The 24969-nt window shown below is 52.8% G+C and overlaps 1 protein-coding gene across 2 annotated transcripts in view; it reads left to right on the top strand.

Annotated features, from left to right (window-relative positions):
* CSMD1 (CUB and Sushi multiple domains 1) overlaps positions 1–24969 on the top strand; it is a 980559-nt gene that overhangs the window by 707144 nt on the left and 248446 nt on the right. For both annotated transcript variants that reach the window (XM_055136180.1, XM_055136183.1), the window contains exon 6: positions 20164–20276. In XM_055136180.1, the coding sequence (XP_054992155.1) occupies positions 20164–20276 (113 nt within the window). The remainder of the gene's footprint in view (positions 1–20163; positions 20277–24969) is intronic.

Genomic DNA, 24969 nt, shown 5'->3' on the forward strand with positions numbered 1-24969 from the left:
GCTTCCCCACCTGAAGGAAGTGAGGACAGTGGGTCCTGTCCGCTCTGCACCCCACTCTTCACCCTCCCCAAAAGGTCCATCTCCTCGTGGAAGGGGGGTGCTAGAGGGGGAGGGGTGAGAGAGAAGGGAAGGAGCAGGTGGGAGGGGAGAGGCAGGAGGGGGAGGCAGGGAAGGGAGAGGCAAGAGGGGGAGATAGGGAGGGGTAGCTGGGAGGGGAGAGGCAGGGTGGGGTAGCTGCTGAGAGGGGAGAGGCAGGAGGGGGAGGCAGGGAGGAGGCAGCTGGGAGGGGAGAAGCAGGAGGGGGAGGCAGTGAGGGGTAGTTGGGAGGGAGAGGCAGAAGGGCAAGGTAGGGAGAGGTAGCTGGGAGGGGAGAAGCAGGAGGGGAGGCAGTGAGGGTAGTTGAGAGGGGAGAGGCAGGAGGGGGAGGCAGGGAGGAGGAAGCTGGGGGGGGAGAAGCAGGAGGGGAGGCAGTGAGGGGTACTTGAGAGGGGAGAGGCAGGAGGGGGAAGCAGAGAGGTGTAGCTGGGAGAAAGAGGCAGGAAGGGGAGGCAGGGAGGGGTAGCTGGGAGGGGAGAGGCAGGAGGGTTAGCCAGGAGGGGAGGCGAGAGGAGTCCCAGCCTCGCCTGTGCCATCAGCCCCTCTCCCAGGCCCCCCCACCCGGGTCTCCTGCTGGACAGCGGCCTGGCCTCTGCCCCCCCCCGCCCCCTCCCATCCCATCTCTCCCTCAGGGCAGAGCTTTGAGGCCTGTGCCTGTGGCCACTGTGGGCACCACACCACGTGCATGTCAGGGACACTCGGGCGAGTGCTTCTGAGCATCTGTGGAGGGAACGTATGTTTCCAGCACATATGTGACCTGCTATTGGTTGTAGTTTTATCTATTTCCATCATTGTGACCCTTCTAGGAATTTCTAGCTTTCAATGTGTGCAATCTCCTAGAATTTCTTGTCTTCTTCTAAAGAAAATATCCACAACCTTCACACTGAAATAGTCATAATTTTAAAAAATTTTCCTGGGGGGGCGGGGCTCAGTCAATGTCTCAGTCAGTCTGAGGAGGCCCCGGGCCGTGCCCCACCTTGCTGTGGGCAGACAGCCCTGACCGGTGCTCTGCCTGTTTCTCAGCCCCAGAGCTGCACACGGCACGGCCTCCCAGCCCGAGTCCTTGCAGAGGCTAGTGTCTTGAGTCTATGCCACGCGGGCCTTTAGTCTGAATTAACCGCTGGAAGCGGGTTCAGTCAGCACCTCAAGAGAGGAAGGAGACGTAGCACCATCACACTCGTCTGAAATCGTTTCGTTACGAACAAAACTCAAGAACACTTTCAAATAAAGGAGGGTCTGCCTCCCATCTCCGTGGGCCCGGGGCGTGATCTCCCCTCACGCCTGTGTCCTGGCGACCGAGGAGAGAACTCAGCTTTGTCATCACGAGTTCCAGCACACGTTCAAGTGGTGCAATGAAAAGAAAACATTTTCACCCGCTCTGAAGTCCTCAATTATAGCTGTGCAGAGTTTTGAAATTTCCCTAATTAAAAAAAAATAATGATGCTAAGCCATGCACCTCAAAATAGATACCAAAAATAGTTTTTCTACTGGCTATTGATTTGGTGCTGGCATTGAGCTCTTTGCAGGAAAATAAATGTTCTGTGCTAAGTGCTCGGTGTTAATGCTAACAAGGAGGTCTAATTGAAAAGCACATTGATCCTTCTACCCGCCTCCAACTCCCTGAATTACTTTCTTGATTAACTAGAATTACGGAGCCATGTCCACTAGTCAGCGATGGGCCCGAGGCCCCTGGTGTGCAGACGCCTGACTGGCTGTGCGGGAAGGCTGGGGTCCCCTGCTGGGGCGCACGTCCTCTGTCTGTCTGACAGGCCGCTCCTGGCCGTGAGTGGTGACGAGAAGGGCCAAACCCCTGGCTCAGATTCCCTCCTCCAGGCCCCTTCACCCCAACGTCACCCCCAGACTGACCCCATAAGCATTCCCTAGGCATGACACGAGGGGTTTCAGCTTGATCTTTGGCCTGCTCTCAGCTGGAGTGTGGCCCCGGCAGAGCTGGAATGATGCTGTGTGCACTGAGATATGAGTCATGAAGCGAATGTACGAGTGTGGTAGCAGCTTAGAGCCACATGTTCCATCCTCCCGGGAGGCCCCGGGCAGTGGTCAGGGGCACGAGGAAGCCCGACAGCCACACCCAGCCCTTGGGATAGGCAGCCCAGCAGAGCTGCGTGCTCGGGGCTCTGGGTTCTGGGATCCGTCCAGGGTCTGTGCCCAGCGAGAGCCTGGCCATCTCTCAGACCCATCAGCTTGTGTTTTGAACTGTAACTAAATCTGGATGGAGCTCTGTGGCAGAGCCTCTGCCGGACAGGTCCAAGGCGCTGGGTTCCTTCTCCAGCACCAAGTATAAGAAGAGACTGTGGGATGCCTCAGGGCAGGGCGCTGCCCTCAGCAGCCCACTGGGTTCATCCTTGGCAGCCCTGATGGTCCCCTGATCCCTGCCAGATGTGATGCCTCAGAACAGCTGGTGGCCCCAAACACACACACACACACACACACACACACACACACACACACGCAAGCACACGCAAGCACGTGTGCGTATGCACAAGCACAGGCACAGGCACATGCATACACACAGGCACATACACGCATACACACAGGCACATACACACATGCACACACGTGCACAAACATGCACACACAGGTACATATACACACACGCACGCACAGGCACACATATGGGCACATACACACAGGCACGCACATAGGCACATACATATGCACACACAGGCACATATACACACAGGCACACACATAAACACATGTTCATACACACTCACACACATGGGTGCGCACACACACACAGGCACATACACAAGCAAACCCGACACAAGCAAAACAGAACCTTGGGTCGTGACCAAGGGGTGCAGAGCCTGGCACAATCCAGCTTGCTTTGCCTGCTAAGTGGTGCACTGCGGGACTGTATTTGTTTTTCCTATTAATACCTAACCCACAAAACTGGGATCTTGGCAGCCAGGAAGCAGAACACCACTACCTTGGGGCCACTGCTCCACGAGGCCTGGTCCTCATGGTCAAGGGATGTTCCTCGGAGGACGGGAATGTTCCGGAGGCCGCTCTGGCCAGAGAGTGTCCGCCTGTGCTCGGGACTGTCCTGTGGATTCTCAGGATGGAGACTCCTGCACCCACTCAAGATCACTGCATGCAGATGCGCAGTCGCTGTGTGCCTTGTCCTTGCCATCCTGACCCTCCACATCTGCCCTCCCGCGACAGACGCCCTCCCCACCCTCCTCGTCCTGGCACCCCAGTCCCGATTCCCACAGCCACCGACAGGTGCTTGGCCCTGACTGTGGCCATCGATCCACCTTACTGCTGTCAGAGCACTGCTGTCCTGACCATCCTGCTCCTGCTCCATGCGCTGCAGCCCTAACTCTTTTTATGGACAAGCACTGCAGTTGTGAATCATCACCATAAACACTGCACTTCTACTTGTTATTATCATTGACACATACTGCGATCCTCATTATCATCATTATGGATGAACACTGCAGTCCAATCATTGTCATGATCATTTACAAACATTGTGTTCCTAATTATTATTATTACTGTTAACAAACACTGCAGTCCTAATTTTTATTGTTTGTACTAGCAAACAATGCATTCTAATGACAGTTATTGCTGTTAAGAACAGTGTCCTTTGATGGTTAGTAACAAACACTGCAATTCCTAGTGTTGTCGTTAACAGACACGGCAGTCCTGGCTTCTCTTTATACTAGCACGGGCAGTGCAGTTCGTTCTGTCACGCTCTTTCTCCGTAGCAGAGGAGGCTGCGTCAAGAAGTCATCGGCGTGGGAGGCTCAGACCCTGGATCAGCCCTGCCGCCCCCTGTGCCTGAGCCAGAAGAGCTCGTCCTGACCAGTGACGCCCATGTCTGTTTGGTTGGGGCCCTCATGGGGAGACGCTGAGGATGCACTGTGTTCAGGGTGGGTTGTGCTGTTGTGGAGCTCACAGTGGTGCCCACACAGGGGTCAGCCTGGAGATAGTGCTCAGCTTGGAGACAGCCGACTGGTACGGGTGCACAAGAGGGCGTCTCTCCCGCACAGCTCTGAGTCGCAGAATCTGCTTTGATCATTCCTGATCTTCGCTTTGCCTGAGATCACCACCACAAAGCAGGACAGGAGCTGATTTCCAGAAGTTCGGTGGCTCCCGTCGCTGAATTACGTGAGGTCCAGATTAATAGTCCAAAGAAACATGACAGATGGCGGCCACACCACACATAGACCCTCACACATGGGGACCCTCACACATGGGGACCCTCAGCACACAGAGACACAGAGACCCTCATTACAAGAGACCCTCATCACATGGGGACCCTTGCCTTACTTCAGGGACTTCCCTGAGGTTGGGAAGAACAGGATGCTCTGGCCGGTTGCCTTGGCAACCCCGGGTGAAAGATACAGGCTATGCCCAGCTCACTCATCAGTCCAGTCTGCGTCCATTTCCTGGGGCCCTGGGGATCAGCACACATGACCGAGAGAGCTCACACCCGGCTTCCCTGCCCACTCTCAGTCCTTGTCTGAGGCCGAGTTGAGCCTCCATCACAGCCCCGAGTCCCGTCTGCGTCTGTCTCTCTCCTGCCCTTGCACCTTTCCTGGCCTCCATTTGCCCAGTCTATGGGTAACCCCACGTGGAGCATGTTTGCTGTTCTGCTTCACCCGCGGCGGGGCCACACCAGCAGTGTTCCCTGTACCCATGACCCTCCTCCTCACCTCGGCTTCTGCCAGCCCTTCCCCTCAGCCTCGCACACTTGAGGCAGGAGCCCCAGGCTGCAGCCACCTCCTCCCCCTCCCCTCCCCTCTCACCCCTGGCGCTAGTCAGCTTTCTCACTGCTCTCCGACTTACCCGCTGCCCAGGTCCCCAGACTTTCGTGTGCCCGCCAGCTATTCATGTATCACCATGGCTATGCATGTGTCACCACAGCTGAGCATGTGTCACCATGGCTGTGCATGTCTCCAAGCTGTACGTGTGTCTCCATGTTCTTCCAGCTTCCCAGCCCCACCTGTGTCCTCACATCCGTTCTGCCCCTGGCCTTCATCTTGGGACTATCACGCGTGATGGTCTGTGAGGAAAGATGCTTGCAGGGGTGCCCTCCGGGGAGATGATCTCTGACTGAGCTGACTCCATCTGTTGGGATAATAGTACAGGGAAGCCTCGAGGGCCAGGAGCTCCGAGCTGACAGTCCACATGTTGGTCAGGGACAGTGGACACAGGTTCACGATCCTGGGTACGTTTGGTGCTCCAAGACATTCTGTCAGATGGGAACTTCCGGGTCTGAGGTGGTGTCGTGGGCATCCGAGAGGTGTGACCTCCTGAGGAGAATGAGTCCATTTAGCAGCTTGGTCATCAACAGGCACAACTCTGGCCCCAGACGGCATGCAGGGAGCTCCGTGCTCTCAGAGCTCACAGGAAGTGCCTTCTCCCTAACACCCGCCTGAGGACATCACCCACGCACTGCATTTACCTGGTGTGCCGAGCAAGGTCTCACATTCAAACAGCATTTCAACTTGGGACTTTGATTCATTTTGGAAATAAAATGGAGCTAAGCATGCTGGCAACTGTCTGGCTGAGTTATTGGAGGGAGAGAGACACGAACAGCAAATGGGCTGAGTGCACTTCTCAAGGCTCCTGAGACAGATTCGACGCAGTTAAGTGGGGACGTGTAGTGCAGACCGAGATGGACGAGGCAGGGTCTTGGCTCTTCAGAGCCGCTCTGTGCCTCGATGATTCTTTCAGACAAGGGAGGTGCCTGAAAATGTCAATGGAAAATAAGCACGAAGCATCGCTACTGCCCTCAGCTCTGGGCAGTCCCTGGCAGACTTCCAGGGACGAGGAAGCTGCATGGTCCAGGAGCCAGAGGACCTGCTGTAGGGTCCCAGGTGCAGAGAGGTCGCGGGGCCTGGCTCTGGGCTAAAGTGTCATGTCCCTTCCCACTCGGACAGCAATGTCCGTGACACTTCCCCCTCCACCCAGTGCATTTCCCTTTCTGTTGGTTTTAGGAGGAGCAGAGTGTCCTGCCCTCTCCTTCAGCCCCCAACAGCCCTGCTGTGGGGGTCGATGTTTCCTTACATGGCATGTCACTGTCCCCGGTTTCCATTCTGGGTCACTCTGGGCACTATCCTTTCTGTCCATTTGTCAGTTTGGACAAATGTGCAACGATGTGTGTGTGCCTTCGAGAGTCAGAAAGACTCATCACAGCCTAAAATACTCTACGTGCCAAACCCCCGCCCCACACAGCAACACCAACCTCCCCACTGTTTCCTTCAGTCCGCCATTTCTAGGCTGTTCTACAGCTGGTGTCACACAGAGTGAAGTCTTCCAGATGCCTCCTGTGTTGAGGGACATTTGTCGTCCAGGTCTGACACTTCCAGAGCCCGTCATGATACCCTTGTTCCTAGATGGCCAGCCATTGGCTCTCATAGCAATCACCAGTTTCTTAGGAAGGAATCTGGGTTGTTCTATGAGAGTTTTGCTGAGCTAGGAGGAGGTGGTGATGTTTTTATTGACATGCTGATCTTTCCATGTGTAATCATAAGTCCCCAAAGTAAAAGTCACATATTTCATAACTGGCTCTGGTTGTCTTTATCATCAATTTTATAGTTGTGATAACCATCCTCATCTTCACTTCACATCATTACATCACCATCACCAGCATCTTCAACTCAGTGTCACAATCATCACCATTCTCATCTTCACCCTCACATCACCACCATCACAATAATCACCACCATCACCACCATCATCACCACCATGCCCATCACCACCATCACCACCATCATCACCACCATGCCCACCACCACCATCATCACCACCATCATCATTACCATTATCACCACCATCATCACCCCTATCATCACCATTATCACCACCATCATCACCACCACCATTACCACCACCATCATCACCACCATCTCACTACCATCATTACCACCATCGTTACCAACATCATCACAACCATCACCACCATCATCACCACCACCATCACCATCACCACCATCATCACCACCACCATCATCACCACCATCACCACCATCACCATCACTACCATCACCACCATCACCACCACCACCATCACCATCATCATCACCACCATCACCACCACCATCAACACCATCACCATCAAGACCACCATCACCATCATCACCACTATCATTACCAGCGTCATCACCATCATCACCACTATCACCACCCTCATCACCACAACTGCCACCAGTACCATGTTAACCATCACCCTCACCATTATCATCACCACAGTCCTCATATTCATCCTCACATCACCACCACCATTACTGTCATCACCATCTCCCTAACCACTGCACCCTCACGTGCCTCATTACCGTGACTATCACCATCCTCCTCCTCCTCACCCTCACCCTCACCATCCTTTCCACCAACACCCTGCCTTTCAGGTTAAAGCCAACAGCACACCTGTTCTCGATGCTTCCAGCTGCTCTCCAGGAGACCATGGAGAAACCATTTTCTCCTCAAAGGGGTTTTCAGTGAATGGTATCACTTCTCAGAGGGTCCCAGAACTCTGACTGTAGACATGGACAAGAGTGATGATCCAAGGTCATTCATGTTTTAAAATTACAGCAAAGTGTTCTCTGCCTCTCTTCAATAAGCATGATCTTTCGTGGCTTTCTTTGAACTCTCACATTATTACTGACCATGACCATTTAAACTATTCTGATAAATACAAAATAGGCAAACAGCATCCATGACTTACTGGAAATTTTGAGATTTTCATCGTTTTATTCCTTAGAGAATCTAGTCAGAGACTACATTCAGTACTAGATATGCTTTATTTATCAAAGAACTGAAAACATTGTCTATGATTTAGAACATTAAAGTATAGGAATGTTGGCATCTTTAAGCTTTATTCTACTTGCTACTAAATTTTTTTACAATTTTTAAAAAAATAACAAAAATGAGCAGATGCATGTCATATATTTTCCTCCTTTATGACTGGCTTGGTACAATGATTTGGGATATTTGGAAACAGATGACTGGTTTGAACTGTACTTCAAGAAAGCCACTCAATCTCCACATTCCTGCTCATGTCTGAAACAGCTATGATGATCTCAACTCCCGGACACTGTTCCTGATAGATCAAAGGCAATATAATAAGATCATCAGCATATTATTGTTTGTATTTATCACACATCCCTTTTCACAAATATTAGAAGCAGAAATTGTACATAAATCTGAAACTACAAAATAAATTCTTAACTGTCATCTAGTTTTATAGCTATCTACAAATGTAATTACTTCTGTTTTTGTATCTACTCTGGAGAGATTTGGTAGAGTAAAATTCAGATCCCTATCCTTCAGGTCCTTTGGTAGCATAGAATAAATAAGTTAGTGTATGATTAGATGGATGGATATATGGAAGGACACATGGATGGATGGTAGAGGGAATAGTGGATGGATGACGGAGAGAGGAATGAATGGATGATGGATGAGTGGGTGGAGGGATGTAAGGATTGATAAATAGATAAGGGTAGACAAATGATGGATAGATGATGGATGATGAATAAATGATAGATGGATGTTGTCTTGGTTGATGACAGATAGATGGATTTTGGATGGGCAGATGGATGGATGGTGGATGGATAGTGTATTGATGATGGATAAATGGACAGTGGATACATAGTGAATGAGTATGACAATGAATGAATGGTGGATGGATGGTGAATAGATGATGGATGGATATTGTCTGTATTGACGACAGATAGATGGATGTGTGGGAGGATGGATGGATGGATGGTAGATGGAGAGTTTACTGATGATGGGTACATGTATGAAGGATGGATGCTAGATGGATGGGTGCTGCAATTGAGTCCAAGACTCTTGGTTGGAAGGAGGTAACTGTTTCTGCCCCAGTGCCTTCTACCTACGTTCCAGGTGCCCTCGCCACAATTCTCATCTGCTCTCAACCATCAGATGGGCACAGAGGTGCGAGGAGCTGCACAAGTTTGTGCTCAGGGAAACTTCGTCCTATGTATCTATATTAAATTGTTAAGATAAATTTTATCAAACAGGAAACTGCAGTTAAGCCAGTCACATGTGCGTGTGAGATGACCTGTGTACTTAAAACAATTGAACCAATAATCTGGAATTAATAATCATTAATAATCGTGCACAGTGTCCTTCCTACACATGGCCTCATAGCCAGCTTTGGGGTGCATTTGGGAGAAACTTCTAATGTCAAGTGCTACCAGGACCATAACACTCTCTCTCTCTCTCTCTCTCTCTCTCTCTCTCTCTCTCTCTCTCCTATTCTACTCCGCTCTGTGGGCTGAGCTAATTGACTCCGTGTTTGAATCAACACTCCATCCAGTGACCCACCTTTTTTTTTCTCAAATCACTATTGTCCATTCATGGTACAGGTGCGCTGTGACCCCAGGCCCCCGTTTCTGCACAACAGCTGTGTGATTTGTGTGAAGCCAATGGCGCAGCCTGTTCTCACCTTCCTTTATAGGACCCAGGGCCATGCAGTAACATCCATGTGCACCCAGAGAGCCAGAAGCTCCAGCTTCATGCGTGTGTTATAAGTGTGCCTAACTCTTTCCAGATGGGGCTGCATTTGCCTCACAAATATAACATAGGCTCTGGCTGTCTGAAGGTTTATAATGACTTGTAAGCAATATTAAATCGGAATTACCAGGCTGCCTTATTTCTCCGTGGAATAAACATGATTATACAGCTTTAATTGTTGTAACAATTATATCTTTAATTAAAGTGCCTGGAAAATCTGTATTTTCTCATATATTCATGGATATTAATATTATCTTAATTGCTATTAACCTCCTCTAATAAGCTACCATTCTCTTTGATTAATCATCATTTTGTTTTCCTCACGAACCCTTGCAAATCATTTAGAAAAGTAATTGAAATTCATGGATTGCCCACAACATGCAAGAATTCTGATTTTCTGCTTATTTAATTGTGTAGGTGAAATAGCATCAACCAGGAGCTTTTTTTTTGCTTAGAGCTTACAGAGCCAGGCATCTCCAAAACCATATTTATTTTATAAAGTTCTTTTTACCTCGGAGCCTTTTGCAAATGATTGTGTTCCATCCTCCCTGTGGAGGAGGCGCTTCAGCTTCTGAACCCGGTTCTCCTGTTCTAGGTACAGAAGGTTTGTCCTCACAGTCCACTGCCATTTTTCTGGCTTCCTCCTTTGCCTTGAAGCGGTTTTGTTTTAATTAAGTGAGCATTAATATTCTATAGGCACACTCAGAGCAAGCGCAGATAGAGCCATTAGCAAGCAGAAGGTGCTTAATAAATATTTGCAGAATAGAACCAGGTCTCGGGGTCTCAGAGCCAGGGAACCTGTATGGGGGATGCTTGGCCTTCCCTGCCACGGACTCTGGCAGGGGCCAACCACAGGGGCCCCCAGCAGGGACAGCTTTGGCCTTGGCGGTCCCCGAGCACTTTGCGTGTTTGGATCAGCCCCCGCATGTGGGTCTGAGCGGCACCTCCTCCCCAGGCCCCTGCACCAAATTTCCCATCTGGAGACCTGAGGAGCCTCAGGAGGAGTCCCCAAAAGAACAGCCTCTGGTTCTAGCCTCTGGTGTAGCCGCCAAATCCCTGTGTCCCCAGGTCCCATCCTGCACCACCCCTCCCCTGTATCTCCAGGGCCCAGGGAACCTCCCCATCCACATCCCTAGTCTACAAGCCACATCCCCTCAGGCTACACCCCCAATCATGCTCTCCTGGTCCAGGAACTGGTGCACCCCTCATCCACTCTCTCCCAGTTCACGCTACCTCATGTATCCCTGATCCACTGCATTGCATTTGCTTTTTTTGGTTTCAAATGCTTTTTAAGGACAAAAGGGGTCCTGTGACCCTCCATTCATTCTGACACTCTCTTCAGTGTCCCAGTCACCCAGCTCCAACTAAACCCTCACCCAGGTCTGGACAGAAGCCTCACTGGAGATGTTTCATTTTTTGCCTTTAAAAAATCAGGATGGGGGGCTGGAGCGATAGCACAGCGGGTAGGGCATTTGCCTTGCACATGGCTGACACTGGTTCAATTCCCAGCATCCCATATGTTCCCCTGAGCATAGCCAGGAATAATTCCTGAGTGCATGAGCCAGGAGTAACCCCTGTGTATCGCCAGGTATGACCCAAAAACCAAAAAAATAAAAATAAAAAAGCAACAAATAAAAAATTAGAAGGTATCAGGCTGGAGCAGTGGTACCACAGGGAATGTGCTTGCCTGCTTGTGACAGACCCAGGTTGAAGCCCTGGCACCACCACGGGCACCCAAATACCACCAGGAGAGACCCAGAGCACCACCAGGCGTAGCCCTCTAAACAAAGTAATTTTTTTTTAAGTCAGGGTGTCTCTATCTGCTCCAGAACCCCTATAACCATGCACCAACTCGAGTGGAACAACCTCTGAAACAGAGGGTCTGAACTGGGGAGTTTGGGGGCGGGGGCAGCAGCTCTGAGGTGGACCGTGAGCAAACACAGCAGTGGGAGAATGATGGATCCTCCCCACCTGGACGCAGGCCATCCATCCTGGGACTCTGTATGACCATCAAGGGGACCGGCAGGCTCTGTCCTCCAGCCATGCTCTCATGCTCAGGGCCACCGCCCACTCACTGCCCACAGTCTCCCTGAGGCCACCCTGGCCGGGTACGGGTACTGATGCCCTGCACCTCTGCCTGCTTCTGTACAGGGCATCTCACCAGCAGCCGAGCACAGAGATGGCACAGGGCAGGCTGCACAGTACCCCTGAGTAGGGACCACAAAGGAGGCCTGCCCGGGCCTCTTGGAAGGAACCACACCTTCCGGTTTGCCAAAATTGACAATTGCCTAATTTTAAAAAATTTGTTTCCGGCGACAATCTTTGTGCTTAGAGCTAAAAGCCAGAATCTCTGTCTTGCTTTGAGGCCGTGGGCTGGAGGCGCGGGGAGCCAAAGCTGCCTTCCTTCTCATTCCTCAGACCCATACCGGCCTTGAACAGACACCTATTTGCTGCTTGGTTTGGCTTGAAATTTCCCCTATGAAATACTTACTCCAAGCAGTCAAACTGAAGCCAAACACCCTGGCTGTTTTAAGGACAAGCAGAAAATATCTTTCAGGCCTCTTTTTTATATTTATAAAGCCACCGTCGTCTCTAAATTATCTAGAGTTACCTAAACACCTTCCAACATCTACAAATCCCGAACTAAACAATGACCAGAGGGAATTCTCCGGGAAATGGTTCTGGGGAAACACAGAGGCAGCTGATTGAATTACTTTCTTTGGGATTGATCTGTCTCTAAGAGTGTCGCCCGCGAGATTAAATCAGCTTCATGTCACAGGCGCTGGAACATCCCAGCAGGCATCTCTGTCTGCTGTCACCAAAAATGCCCGGTAACAGGGGAGGCGCTTTCTGAGAAAGTGGCCGGAAAAGGTGCGATTCGGCCTCTGCTTTAGTGAATTATTACATGCACTTTAGTGTTTGTGAATTTGATAATAGTGGTTTGTGGATGTTCATTACCGTTACAATTCAATTTTACCACCAAAATGGACTTAATGGAATGATTTCTGATGCTGGCTTCGGGATGTAATTTTGAACCATTACTGTTGCAAGATCCACGCTTACAGGCGAGCTGGCATGTTTGTGATGTGGACTTAAAGGGCACATTATGGAGCAGATTGTTTGTGGGGCTCTCGGCATTTTATTCTGCCCCAGGACCATTATTTTTTTAATAATTTATTCTTTTATTGAATCACCATGTGGAAAGTTATAAAGCTTTCAGGTTTAAGTCTCAGTCATACAATGCTCGAACACCCATCCTTCACCAGTGCACATATTCCACCACCAAGAATCACAGTATACCTCCCCCCACTCCCCCCACATCTCCAGCCCCCCACCTCGCCTGTGAAACTGATAAATTTCACTTTACTTTCACTTTACTTTGATTACAGTCAATATTTCAACAAAAAATCACTATTATTGTTTGGAGTTTCTCCCCGCTAAAGTCAGACCTGCTGAAAAGAAAGCATTTGATAATTTGTTTTCCATTGCTGTTAATGAAGAGATATGAGGTCAGGAGGCCGCACTAGCAGCAGCATATTTTGGATTTCTGTATTTTAGTATTTAAGTAACTAAGTCCAAAGAAATATCTTCCAGAAATTGCATCCTTGCAAGCTTGTACCTCTCAGCTACTTTATATTCCACATATGAGTGCAATCTTTCTATGACAGGACCGTTATTTGGGCCGGCTAGTCACCTTGCCCCCTCTGATGTCTCTGAGAAGGACAAGACAAGACGGGTCTGACAGAGAGAGCCCCTCTGCACTTCGAACTTTTCATCTGAGCGTGGGGCCGAGTGTGGAAGGTTCACCAGGCAGCATCAGTTATATCAGATAAACCCTAGTCACCTCAATACTGACCAGTCATTCAAACAGGGTTTCGATGAAACAGAAAATGTTTCTCACAAATGTGCAAGGGTTATGTGTGGATTTGGGGTCATATTTTCGTATTGGAAAACTGGACTCCGAAATGTACATTGGGGGTTTTGGCAGTGCTCAGGAGCCACTTCTGGCTCTGTGCTCAGGGCTGACTCCTGCCTCTGTGCTCAGTACTCTCTCCTGGCTCATGCTCAGTGCTCACTCCTGCCTTTGTGCTCAGGGGCCGGGCAGAAGCAGAGATTGAACTTGGCCTCCTGTGTCTTGTGCATGCACACAGCCCACACACTCTCTGTCCTGGAAGTTTCCACTCTGCTACTAAGAAAATTAATTCAGATTCACCCATTTTCAAGTAAAGTTTTGGAAAATATAAACTCTCCAATATTCAAGAACATCCCAGGCAAATCATGTTCTTGTCCTGTGTTAAACCTGTCTTGCCATGTGACTATTTGACATTTCTGGACATTAATCTTTGTCTGGATGCGTATGAGGCTTAGCTGAGTCTGTGGAATGCATCCACCCAGCTCTGTCAAACACAGATACATCCTCCCTAATCGTATTATGTCCCTCTCCCCTATTTCAAAAGTCACACCGTGGCATAGGTGCCCCCTGAAATATTAACCCTGTCACTTCCTAGAGCCTATTAAAGCTTTATTGTCCAAAGAATTGCTTTTGGGTATTCGCACATAATTCACTGCTCATTTACATGGCTCATTGAATAGGGCAATTTTCATCCAGTATGGAGTGAAATCAGTGAATGATAGGAAAAGATTATTTTAAGACATCTAACCTTCTATAAAAAATGACAACTTAAACAGCCTCTCCCTCAGCTCCTAATTGGTCTTCGCCCATTACAGTTTCTCTGTAGCCAGTACAATTGATGACTTGGCTGCTATTTTTAAGAGATGAACACATTTAAAAATCAATAGGAAACTCTGAAGCCTCATTTTTTTTGTTGTTGTTTCAAAGCTTGAGCGAAGTCCAGTCAGAGAACCTGGCAGACCGTTCCCTCCACGTCAGCTCTGATCCGGACGCCCACCCAAACATCTGACCAAAAAAGAACAGTAGGGAGTGTGCTTTATTTGAGAACTAGATTTTTGAGCCTGTTTTGATTTTTAAACATTTTATTTAATTTACCTTTAAGTCTTGGAGACACGCAGAGTGACCATCATCTCATCACTCACTGCCCTCTAGCCTCGTTTTTCCGTGACTTCCATTCACTGACGTTTCAGATCGCTGAGAGTCTCTTCACAAATGCTCTATCTGAGGCAAAATGGGACAGAAACTCCCGAAGGTGTTGATGGGGGTCAGAGGCAGCCCAGGGGCTGAGGCGCCCGCCCTGCACACGGTGATGCAGGCTCCATCCCCAGCACTGCAGTGACGCCTGAGCCCCTCCGAGAGGGATCCCCGAGCACAGAGCCAGGAGTAGCCCTGATCACAGGCAGGGTTTGAGGCAGTGATTTTCACAGCAAGGTGCGAGATCTCTCCCACACTCAGATATGGAGACAGAAACTCGAGCAATAATTCACTATCACTGTATCACTATCATCCCATTGCTCATCGATTTGCTTGAGCGGGCACCAGTAACGTCTCCATTGTGAGAGATTTGCTACTTGTTACTTGAGACTTGTTTTTGGCATATCAAATATGCCACGGGGAGCTTGCTAACCTCTGCCGTGCAGGCAGGATACTCTCGGTCGCTTTCCGGGCTCTCTGAGAGGGACAGAGGAATCGAACCTGGGTCGGCCACATGCAAGGCAAACACCCTACCAATAGCTGTGCTATTTCTCCAGTCCAGAGCAATAATTAAAAGCTGAAAATAAAGGTGTTGACGTGACAATCATGGAAATAACTTTATTCGGTGTCCTTGACCACTATATAACCTAAGGAAATTACCGAATGTTTCATACACTCCCTCCCATAATCCGCCATAATGTGGCACTCAGTGTTCAGTTGTTCAGCTCTGAACCAGTGGTGAATCCCGAAACAAATCTATGGAAATCTATGCCAAAATAATAAAAGTTTGCTTAAAATCGACAGGATGAGACTTGCAATATCTTAAGGAAAGGGTTTTACTGAAAATAATATCCAAATGAAAATGGAGACCCATTGAGACATGACACCCAGCAGCGTTTTGCTTATTTTGTACCCAGTGTCTCAGAGCACTGCCCATGAGTATGGGGTGCACACATGTGGGTGGTGGCCTCTGCCTCCTGCCCCACAGCTGGCCACACTGTAAGTGTTCTGGGCAGCCCAAGGCACCGTCATTTGCTTTGACTTTTATTATTTTGCCTTTTGCCCTCAGTGAGGCTCGGGGGTTACTCCTAGCAGTGCTCCGGGGACCGTACAGGATGCCGAGGTGCAAGGCAAGTGCCCTCCCTACCGCACTATCACTCTGACCCCTGGTCTTTGCTTTAGAGAGTTGGCACAGGAAGGATTTGTTTCTCCTGCTACCAGCCTCAGACATGAGGCCCATGGTGGACACGGCAAGCAGGGGACACGGGGACTCTGGGGACACAGCCTGAGGAGGCGCTGGGACCTCGGACACAGCAGAGCTGAGGAACAGACCCAGAGTCCCTTTGCAAGTCACTGATGGAGATCCAAATCCATGATTGCATCGAGGTTCCTGAGGCCAGCTCAGACCTGTGCCAGTGGCCGGGACGGAGTGTGTGCAGGTGGGGGAGGAGGGGGTGGCTGCTGCGGGCTCTCTGGGCAGTGCCCTCTGGTGTCCAGCCTGGGCACGCTCTGCGGAGAAACGCTGGCTGCCTGCCCGGCCGCTGGGCTTGGCAGTGACCCCTGACTCTGAGACTGAAACGGAGAGCTCGGTGGGTGCTGCCCATCTCCTGGCCACGCTCCCTCAGGCGCCCCTGGCCGAGTCCTGCGTGTCTGTGAGCTGCTGGCCTCTGCCAGGGGCTCCTCTCCCACCTGCTGCCCCCCACACGGCGAGCCGCATCTGCTCACGCCCATCAGGAGGGGCAGGCTGGCGCCGTATGGCGGGTCCTGGTCGTTGGGGGTCTCGGAGCCTGGGGAAGGGGCTCCGGGCTTCTCTCTGGAGCCCAGGGCTTCCTGGCTGGGGCCAGTGCAGGTTCAGTTGCTTTATCCAGAGCGGGAGTTAGTGACGGGCCCCGTCATCAACCATCATCCGGGGAGCCCGGCTACGCCGGCTCTCAGCAGAGGCTGCTCCCGAAACCTGAAGCAGCCAGGCCGCCCCGCCCTGCATTTGGGCACTCAGGTCTGACCCAGCACCTCACTGCCCCTGCTGCCCGTGTGCTCCGTCTCCAGCCCATGTCCTCTCCTGCCTCCGACTCTAGTGCTCATGCCAGGAGGCGCCTATCCCAAACCAAACCACAGAGACATGGCCAGAGCTGAGCAGTTGGAGGGGCTGCATCCAAGGGTCCTTCCCGTGCCACCTCAGACTGCAGCCCTGTGCTTTGTCCTCACTGTCTTTCCTGATGGTTAATGGGTTGGGGGGGGTGGGCGGTCACTGCTGGCCATCGTCTGCTGACGTGAGAGTTCAGTGCTCACCGGGCACCTGTGTGCTGGGGTGACCCAGGCCGCCCCCGGCCTTCTCGGGGATTGTTCCCCACAGGGGCCAAACGTGAAGGGGGTTCGTGCTCTTCGGCTTCCTGCTTTCCCAGGCACTTCCTGTGAAGAGACTGAATGACTTTGGTTTCCGTGGCTTTGTGGCACTCATGTCGTGCCCCTGAACAGGGTCCCGTGTGCACTGGGGGAAACTGTATTTTGGATTTGGGGTGGGGGTCTCATACGTGTGTCACCCAGGTCATCTGGGCCCTATTCAGGCTCCTGTTTCTTTATTGTTCCGCCTGGTGGACATGTCCAGTGGTGAAAGTGGACTGTCAGGCTCCCCTGACACTACTGTGTCACCTTGCTTACGCCCGTCATTGCTGTGAGGGCTTTGCTGGCCCGCCTTGGGTCCAGACAGCGGTCACTAACTTAGTGGGACCACACTGGTGTGTTGATTCTTCCCCGGGAACTCCGCGCCTTCCTGTTGGCTGGTGACTGGGCAGTTTCCAGTGCCCAGCTGCCCACCCCTTCCCGGGCGAGCGTTCCCCTCGCTCTGAGCCTGACTCGTCACGAGAGTTCAAGTGTGTCTCGTGCAAGCAGCGAGCCTGAGCTTTGCTCTGGATGCGACCAGCCTGCGCCTCTTGATAAGGGAGTTCAAACCACTGACATTTAGAGAGATTATTGATGGGAGTAAATCCAGCGCCGTGTCTCCATGAGGATTTGGGGTGGTTCGCAGCGCGCCGTCACTTTTTTAGCTTTTGTCTACTTTTCACTCTTGCGTTTTGACACTCGAACTTAAAGGGATGATCAACCTCCATTTGCCTCTGCTTGCTCCTTGATTTTATTGTTTTTGTTTCCACGGGATCGAGTTGCTCCCGAAGGCAGCCCTGAGCTCACGGCCCCTTCCCAAGTCTACAACAGGGAGTTTTTGTTCCTTTCCTGGGCAGCCTTTTCTCCTCTCCGGCTTTTTTCCCTCAGAATAACATTTTCGCATGTTATTCTGCTTCCGTCTGGAGTTTTCCTGCTTTTCCCAGGAGCCTGAGGTGCATGACCGTCTAATCAGCTTTCTGCTCAGTAAGTTTGAAATGGCCTTTTAGGCGCTAAGGCCGAGGTCAGCATGCTGATGCCCACAGGTCCAGTCTGTCCTGTCCCCAAAGAGTCACTGGTACACTGCTGAGTGGCTGAAAGGGGGAAAGGACAACATTAAAGGAGGTGTTTGTGCAAAAAAAAATAAAAGGGAGGGGTGGAATCCAACCCTCCATGTCCATTAGTCTGTGTGCACCATTGACCATGGGACCCAGGGTGGGCCACAAGCAGGAGTGCCAGCCTGGCATGTGGCTCAGGACCCCTCACCCCTCCCTGGAGGCTCCCAGGCCTTCGCAGATACCTTTCTCCAGCCGGCATTAAAGATCATGGCTGAAGGCAGCCGACACGGAGCTCTTAGCCCAGTGCTGTGCTTTGGAGAGCAAGAACACACAGAGAATCCAAGTTCTAAAAGCCTCGAGTGGGGGGCTCGAGAGGTAGCACGGAGGCGCTTGTGTTGCATGCAGCTGACCCATTTGGGCCCCTGACCCCCCAAGTCCCACCCGGAGAGATCCCTGAGAGTAGGGACAGGAGTGTGCCCGGAGCACTGCCAGATGTGACGCTGCTCTGGAAGCAATAGCACCACACCACACACCTGGGCGTGCGCCGGCACCAGTGGATGTCCGGGCTGCTACACCATACCAGGTAGAGAGCACCGAGGGCGTCTCAGATGGCACACGTGGAACTAGGCAGGAACGGGGCCTGGGAACAAGTGCTGAGACCTTGGGTGTCTCCAGAGCCAGGCCTGCAGCATGGAAGCAGAGACCCCCACCCTGGAAAGGGTGCAGACTGTGGCATGGACACGCTGCGGGCTGTGCTCCCTGAGGGCCCCGGTGGGTCCACACCTCAGCCAAGTCTTCTGTGTTGCTGCCCACAGGCGGGGCTGCTCAGAGCCTGATGCTCGGTTGGGGGAGGGGAGACCCCACACTGCAGCTGCCTGCAGAGCACTGAAATCCTCGCCAGCACCCACAGTGACCAGCCGCACGGTGACAGCTGGCCGTGTCCACGTGGCGGGTGGCTGTCTGGGAGCTGTGCTCCCGTGGGCTCCCTGGCTCATCTCCCCAGCCTCTCTGTTGCCCTGGGCAGGATCGGAGGGACCCTGCAAGGGGGTTTTGGGCAGGGAGGGACCCTGCAGTGCCTTCTGGCTGCCCCTGGCTGGTCCAGTCCTCACTGTCTGCTGATACGATGTCCAGGAACAAGGGGCAGGCGCAATCATGCTTTCTTGGCTGCCTGTGGTCTGTTTAGTCTAAGTCCTCAGGAAGCAGTGGACAGACAGACTATGCCCCACTGACCCATCAGTGGACAGAGAGACACTCCCCCGCTGACCCATCAGTGGACAGAGAGACTGTCCCCCGCTAACCCATCAGTGGACAGACAGACTATGCCCCACTGACCCATCAGTGGACAGAGAGACACTCCCCCGCTGACCCATCAGTGGACAGAGAGACTCTCCCCCACTAACCCATCAGTGGACAGAGAGACTCTCCCCCGCTGACCCATCAGTGGACAGAGAGACTCTCCCCCGCTGACCCATCAGTGGACAGAGAGACTCTCCCCCGCTGACCCATCAGTGGACAGAGAGACTGTCCCCCACTGACCCATCAGTGGACAGAGAGACTGTCCCCCGCTGACCGATCAGTGGACAGAGAGACTGTCCCCCGCTGACCCATCAGTGGACAGACAGACTGTCCCCCGCTGACCCATCAGTGGACAGACAGACTGTCCCCCGCTGACCCATCAGTGGACAGACAGACTGTCCCCCGCTGATCCATCAGTGGACAGAGAGACTGTCCCCCGCTGACCCATCAGTGGACAGACAGACTGTCCCCCGCTGGCCCATCAGTGGACAGACAGACTGTCCCCCGCTGATCCATCAGTGGACAGAGAGACTCTCCCCCGTTGACCCATCAGTGGACAGAGACTTCCCCTCACTTCCCTGTCGGTGATGAGGACCTTGCATCCGCCCTCTCTCCCTCACAGTGGCCGGGGGGTTCGCGGGGCCCCAAGTCTGCGTCTGGGAACGGGGACGCTCGGCCCCGCACCCCCGCTCTGGTTTCAGGCTTCTCTCTCCTCTGTTCCAGGCTTACGGGCATGAACCTCCCGTCCCCCGTCATCAGCAGCAAGAACTGGCTGCGCCTCCACTTCACGACCGACAGCAACCACCGGCGCAAGGGCTTCAGCGCGCAGTTCCAAGGTGAGGGGCGAGCGGAGAGAGGGGGCCTGGACGCCCCGAGCGTTGGGGCCAGCTCAGGACGAGGGCGACACCTGTCCCCAGGAGGGAACCACCACCAGCCTCGAGGCCTGTTTCCCGAGCCCTTAAAGGGTCTGGGGGTGGGGTGGCTGCAGAGGAGGCACACCTGGGGGGCTCAGGGGTCACTGCTGGCCATGCACTCAGGGGTCACTGTTGGCTGTGCACTCAGGGGTCACTGCTAGTGGAGCTTGGGCACCATCTGCCATGCCAGAGCTTGAGCCCAGCGTGGCTGTGTGGGTGGCGGGTGCCCCGCCTGCTGTCCCATAGCCCCATTTTTATGGGCCGGTGTTCGTGGGCCTGAGAGCTGGCGAGAGCACCTGGCCGGGGCAGGTGCCCATTGCGGTTGGTTGTTTCCGCCGTCCACTCCCTGAGAGGAGCAGTGAGCGTGGGCTTGGGGGGCTGTGGAAGAACATCGCCTCCGTCCTGAAGGGCCTCGAGCACCAGAGCCGGGGTCTCTGCAGAGCGGCTGCAGGCCCGCATCTCAGCAGAGATGCTGCATTGTGAGCAGCCGTGGCCATGTGTGTGTCTGACGCCGTCCTCTCCACTCTGGGGGCCTTGACCCGGGCTCCAGGCACGGCCACTGCCTTCCTCCTGGGAGCACCAGCGGTTCTCTGTGTCTTGGTGACATCTAGACCCCAGAATGTCGGGGAGGAGCTGGGCTAGTGAGGCGGGGACACAGTGGTGAAACCGACACTCCCTGCAGAGGCGAGGGGGCCTCTGAGCTGTCTGGCACCTCCCGGGCCCAAAGGGTCAGAAACCCGTACTGGGAGCCGTAGGCCCCGGAGCTCTCTGCACTGCCTGCGAGCCTCTGACAGCCCTGCAGGCCTGTCCACAGCTAGTGACAGGACACTGGCCGCCTCGGCCCTGTGTCCTGTCAGCATCTACCCATGACGGGAAGAGAGAACTGAGCATGGGGCAGAGGCGGTTTCACCATACCGGTTCTGCGTGTGTGCGCACGGTGCACTCACTACTGGTAGAGAAGTCTGATGATCTGGACACCAGCAACCAGCTTGTGAGTACACGTGTGGATGTGTACACGTACATGTACTCACATACATGTGCATGTATGCGTGCACATGTGTAGCTGGGATGCACGGGGTCCTACTCACCTGGATGTGACTTTATTTTCACTAGAGAAACTGAGGCAACAGGTGGACCCTTTCATTATCACAACACAATTACGAAGAAGCATGACAGATGAACATTCTAGAAAGGGAAAACTCCCTCTGTGCTAAGCACTCTGTGTGTGTGCACACGTGTGTGTGCATGTATGTGCGTGTGTGTATGTGCACATGTGTGCACATGTGCATGTATGCATGAGTGTGCACATATGAATATGTGCATGTGTGTGCACATGTGCATGTGTTTGCATGTGTGTACATGCGTGTTTGTGTAGCTCTTGGTCTGGGCCTCTAAGTGATGGGGCTGGAGGACTGTTTCCACTACTTCTGTGGATACCTCCATGCCGTGTGCACACATCTAGTCTCATGCTTGAGAGGATAGAACCTGAGGAGTCTTCTACTTCCTGGCACAAACTTCCTGGTCGGTCGGCCGCCACCGGCTTCTCAGGTAGACTGAGTCTTGGCTTTCACTACCCTGACGCCCAGAGGCGCTTTCTCCTACACTCAGTGCTCGTCTTGGCCAAACCAACAGCCGCCGCCTCAGACACAGACCCTGCCTCGCTTGATGCTGTTAGCTTTCTTCTACCACGTCTTTAGTCCCCTCCTTTGGCTTCTAGCTCTTCTCGGCGCCATGAGGCTGACCCACGCGGGCCGAGTGGCCCTCAGTGCCAGCCCGAAGACGCGCACTCTTCCTGAGCAGTGCTGTGATTGGGAGGAGTGGCAGGGGCAGGAGAGAAACTCACTCCCTCGGCAATACCTGTGTCTCTATTGGGCTCTTGCGGAATGATAGATTTATGTAGGATTCATTATTTCTTTAAATCAGCTGAAAATTGAGCCCATTCTTTATATGTTGCCTCCATCATTAATTATAATTAAATAAGTGCCTTGTTAGTGCAATCCATCATCTAGACACTTCCCGTGTCTCCAGGGTGAATTTTTAAGGCATATTAATCTTGAAGAACAATGCCTCTTCACCATTAAGCAGCCTCGTAGGGGCTACCTCGACTGGTACATATGTTTACCTGGCTATTTATAAAAATACAATTTTCACAAAATGAAATTCCCATTGATTCCTGTAATGGATAAATCATTTTGAAAGCGTTTGTAATAAAGTTCCAGTTTATACAGAGAACACCCAGGCCCATAAATCAAGGAGGAACCTAGCCGTGGATTTCAAGCCCGTGTTGACACAAATAATTAGTTTGCTTTTAGGTGCAGGTTCTATATACCTATTGATTGTCTTTAAAGGAGAGGCCTCTGCGCGTCTCCCTGGCTGCACTGTAAGGAACGGAGGCTCCATCTCCGCAGATTAATTGAAATGTGAGTGAGACCAGCGCTCCCCTCTGCAGCTCAGCGCCGACTGCGGAAGCTCTTCTCGGAGGCGTCCTCTGCCCCTCCCGGCCAGGCTGTGCCTGTGTTTCTCTCCCTCAGACAGAAACTCTTTCCCAGGGGGAAGATTCAAGGCAGGAGGCCAATGGGGCACAGTTCATCTCAGCACTGGCCTGCAGAGCCCGGCCGGTCCTGCAGGTGGCACTCCCACCCAGTCTCCTGGCCAGGAAACCAACCACCTCAACGTCCACCAGCAAAGCGAATCTCACAGCCTCTCCATCATTCTTAAAACCCCCAAATGCAAAAATGGTGCTTGGATAAAAATAAGCCTCCTTATTCCCTGCCACAGAGGCGGGGTGGGGTGGGTGTGGAAGGGGTGGGGGTGGTGGAAGGGATGCTGGGACCATTCGTGGTGGAAAATGGGCACTGGTGGAGGGATGGGCATCGACCACTGTATGACTGAAATGCAAGTACGAAAGTTTGTAAGTCTGTAGCTGTACCTCACGGTGATTCACTAATAAAAACTAATAAAATAAAGTAAAATAAAATAAAAGCCTCCTTGCCTCAGGAGCACGGGCCACTTGACCCAGTAGGATTGTTGAGCTTCTCCCAGTGGGAGCCGTGAGGTGTCTGGAGAAAGACGCCCTCGGTTTGTCCGGCTATGGGCCTGTTCGAAGCCAGAGCCCTTAATACCTGGTGGGTTCTATGCTGCCAAGGAAACTGGGAGCGGCCCCCCTCTCGGAATGTTCTGGAAGGCCCATGAGGTGCGGTGGCAGCATGGCCACAGGTGGTTTCCTGAGCTCCCTTCCACGCGTGCGGGACTTCTCCAAGTCACCAACCAGCTAACGGTCCAGGCTCAGGTAAAGCCCCACACGGTGTGGAGAATGTGGTCCACTCACAGCGTCTCGGAAGCGGGCTCCCCTGCGGAGGATGAGCATTTGAAGAGCCAAGAGCTCAGGCTTGCAGTGGCCCCAGGAGGAAAGTCTGTCAGGACAGAAGATTTGCGTGGACAGTCCCTGGGGAAAGTCCTCAGTGTCATTTCCAGCCACGCGGGACAGTGAGGCTCTTCCTAGCACGGGCCCCTGTCTGGGAGACCCCAGTGAGCATCATCACTCGCTAGAAGATGTCTCTCCAGCACGATTTCCGAGAAGTCCTTCTGGGCGGTGTCAGCCTGAGACGGTCCCTAGAGTTTCCGAGACCTCAGCTCCATCCCCCGGAAACTGCTCCCATTCCTGCCCCGGAGATGGAGACGGTGACGCTGCTAACAGGACACGGCCCCCGCTGTGTCCGTCCTGCCACCTGAGAAGCGCAGTGCAGAGAGGTGCAGGCCTTTCCTCGGAGCCCACCAGGAACTCGAGCGGGATTTCTGCTTCCCCTTACCTTTCTGGGGCTGAGGTTAGCGTATAGGTCTGTGCGTGGCGTCCAGTGAGACGGCTCCAGCCCCGGGCAGGCTGCCGTATCTCCAGCCAAAGTCCCTCCAGACTGAGGTTCTGGTACAGCCACGTGCCTCTGCAGTGACCGTGGCACGAGGCTGCTGCCCACACTTGTGGCGTGGACTGGCTGTGCTTTTGCAGACACGGAAGCGTCCGGCAGCAGTGGCCCGGCCAGGCCTCCAGCGCCCAGTGCTGGCCCGTGTCTGAGCTACAGGCCACACGCGGGCCCTGCTGTGTTTGCTTCCCCCCAGTTCGTGTGCCCAGATCTCTGAGAGTGTTTTCATCACCACGTGTCACATAGACTCAGGCTGTGGGACTCTTGCTCTCCTCGAACCCGGGGCCCCCATCCTGCCCATCCCTGGCAGGCCTGTGGCACACACAGGGCCACCATTTGTGGCCCGTGACTTAATGCCGGGTGCTGGCCGCTCGCGGTAAAGATGAGAACGGGACGTGTCACCCACCCCAGGGGAGAGACAAATGCTGCCAGGACCCTCATTTGAACGTCACCTGCAAATCACCGTCATTCTTGGGGGCCACTTGGTAAAAGTTGGGTGAGGAGGACACAGCAGGGGCAGTACCTCGCCTGTTTCTCTGAGTTCAGAACAGCAAGGCAACAAGGACAAGGTGGCCTTGTCATCATGCACGGGTGACATTAGGTGGCCCGGGGTCTTCCTGCCCACTGAACCCAGGGAGCTCTGCCTCTCGGTCCCCGTCTGGCTGTGGCACCAGGAGGAGAACCTGGGCGGACCGACC

Source organism: Sorex araneus, chromosome 1 (assembly GCF_027595985.1).
Source record: "Sorex araneus isolate mSorAra2 chromosome 1, mSorAra2.pri, whole genome shotgun sequence".
NCBI classification, from domain to species: Eukaryota; Metazoa; Chordata; class Mammalia; order Eulipotyphla; family Soricidae; genus Sorex; species Sorex araneus.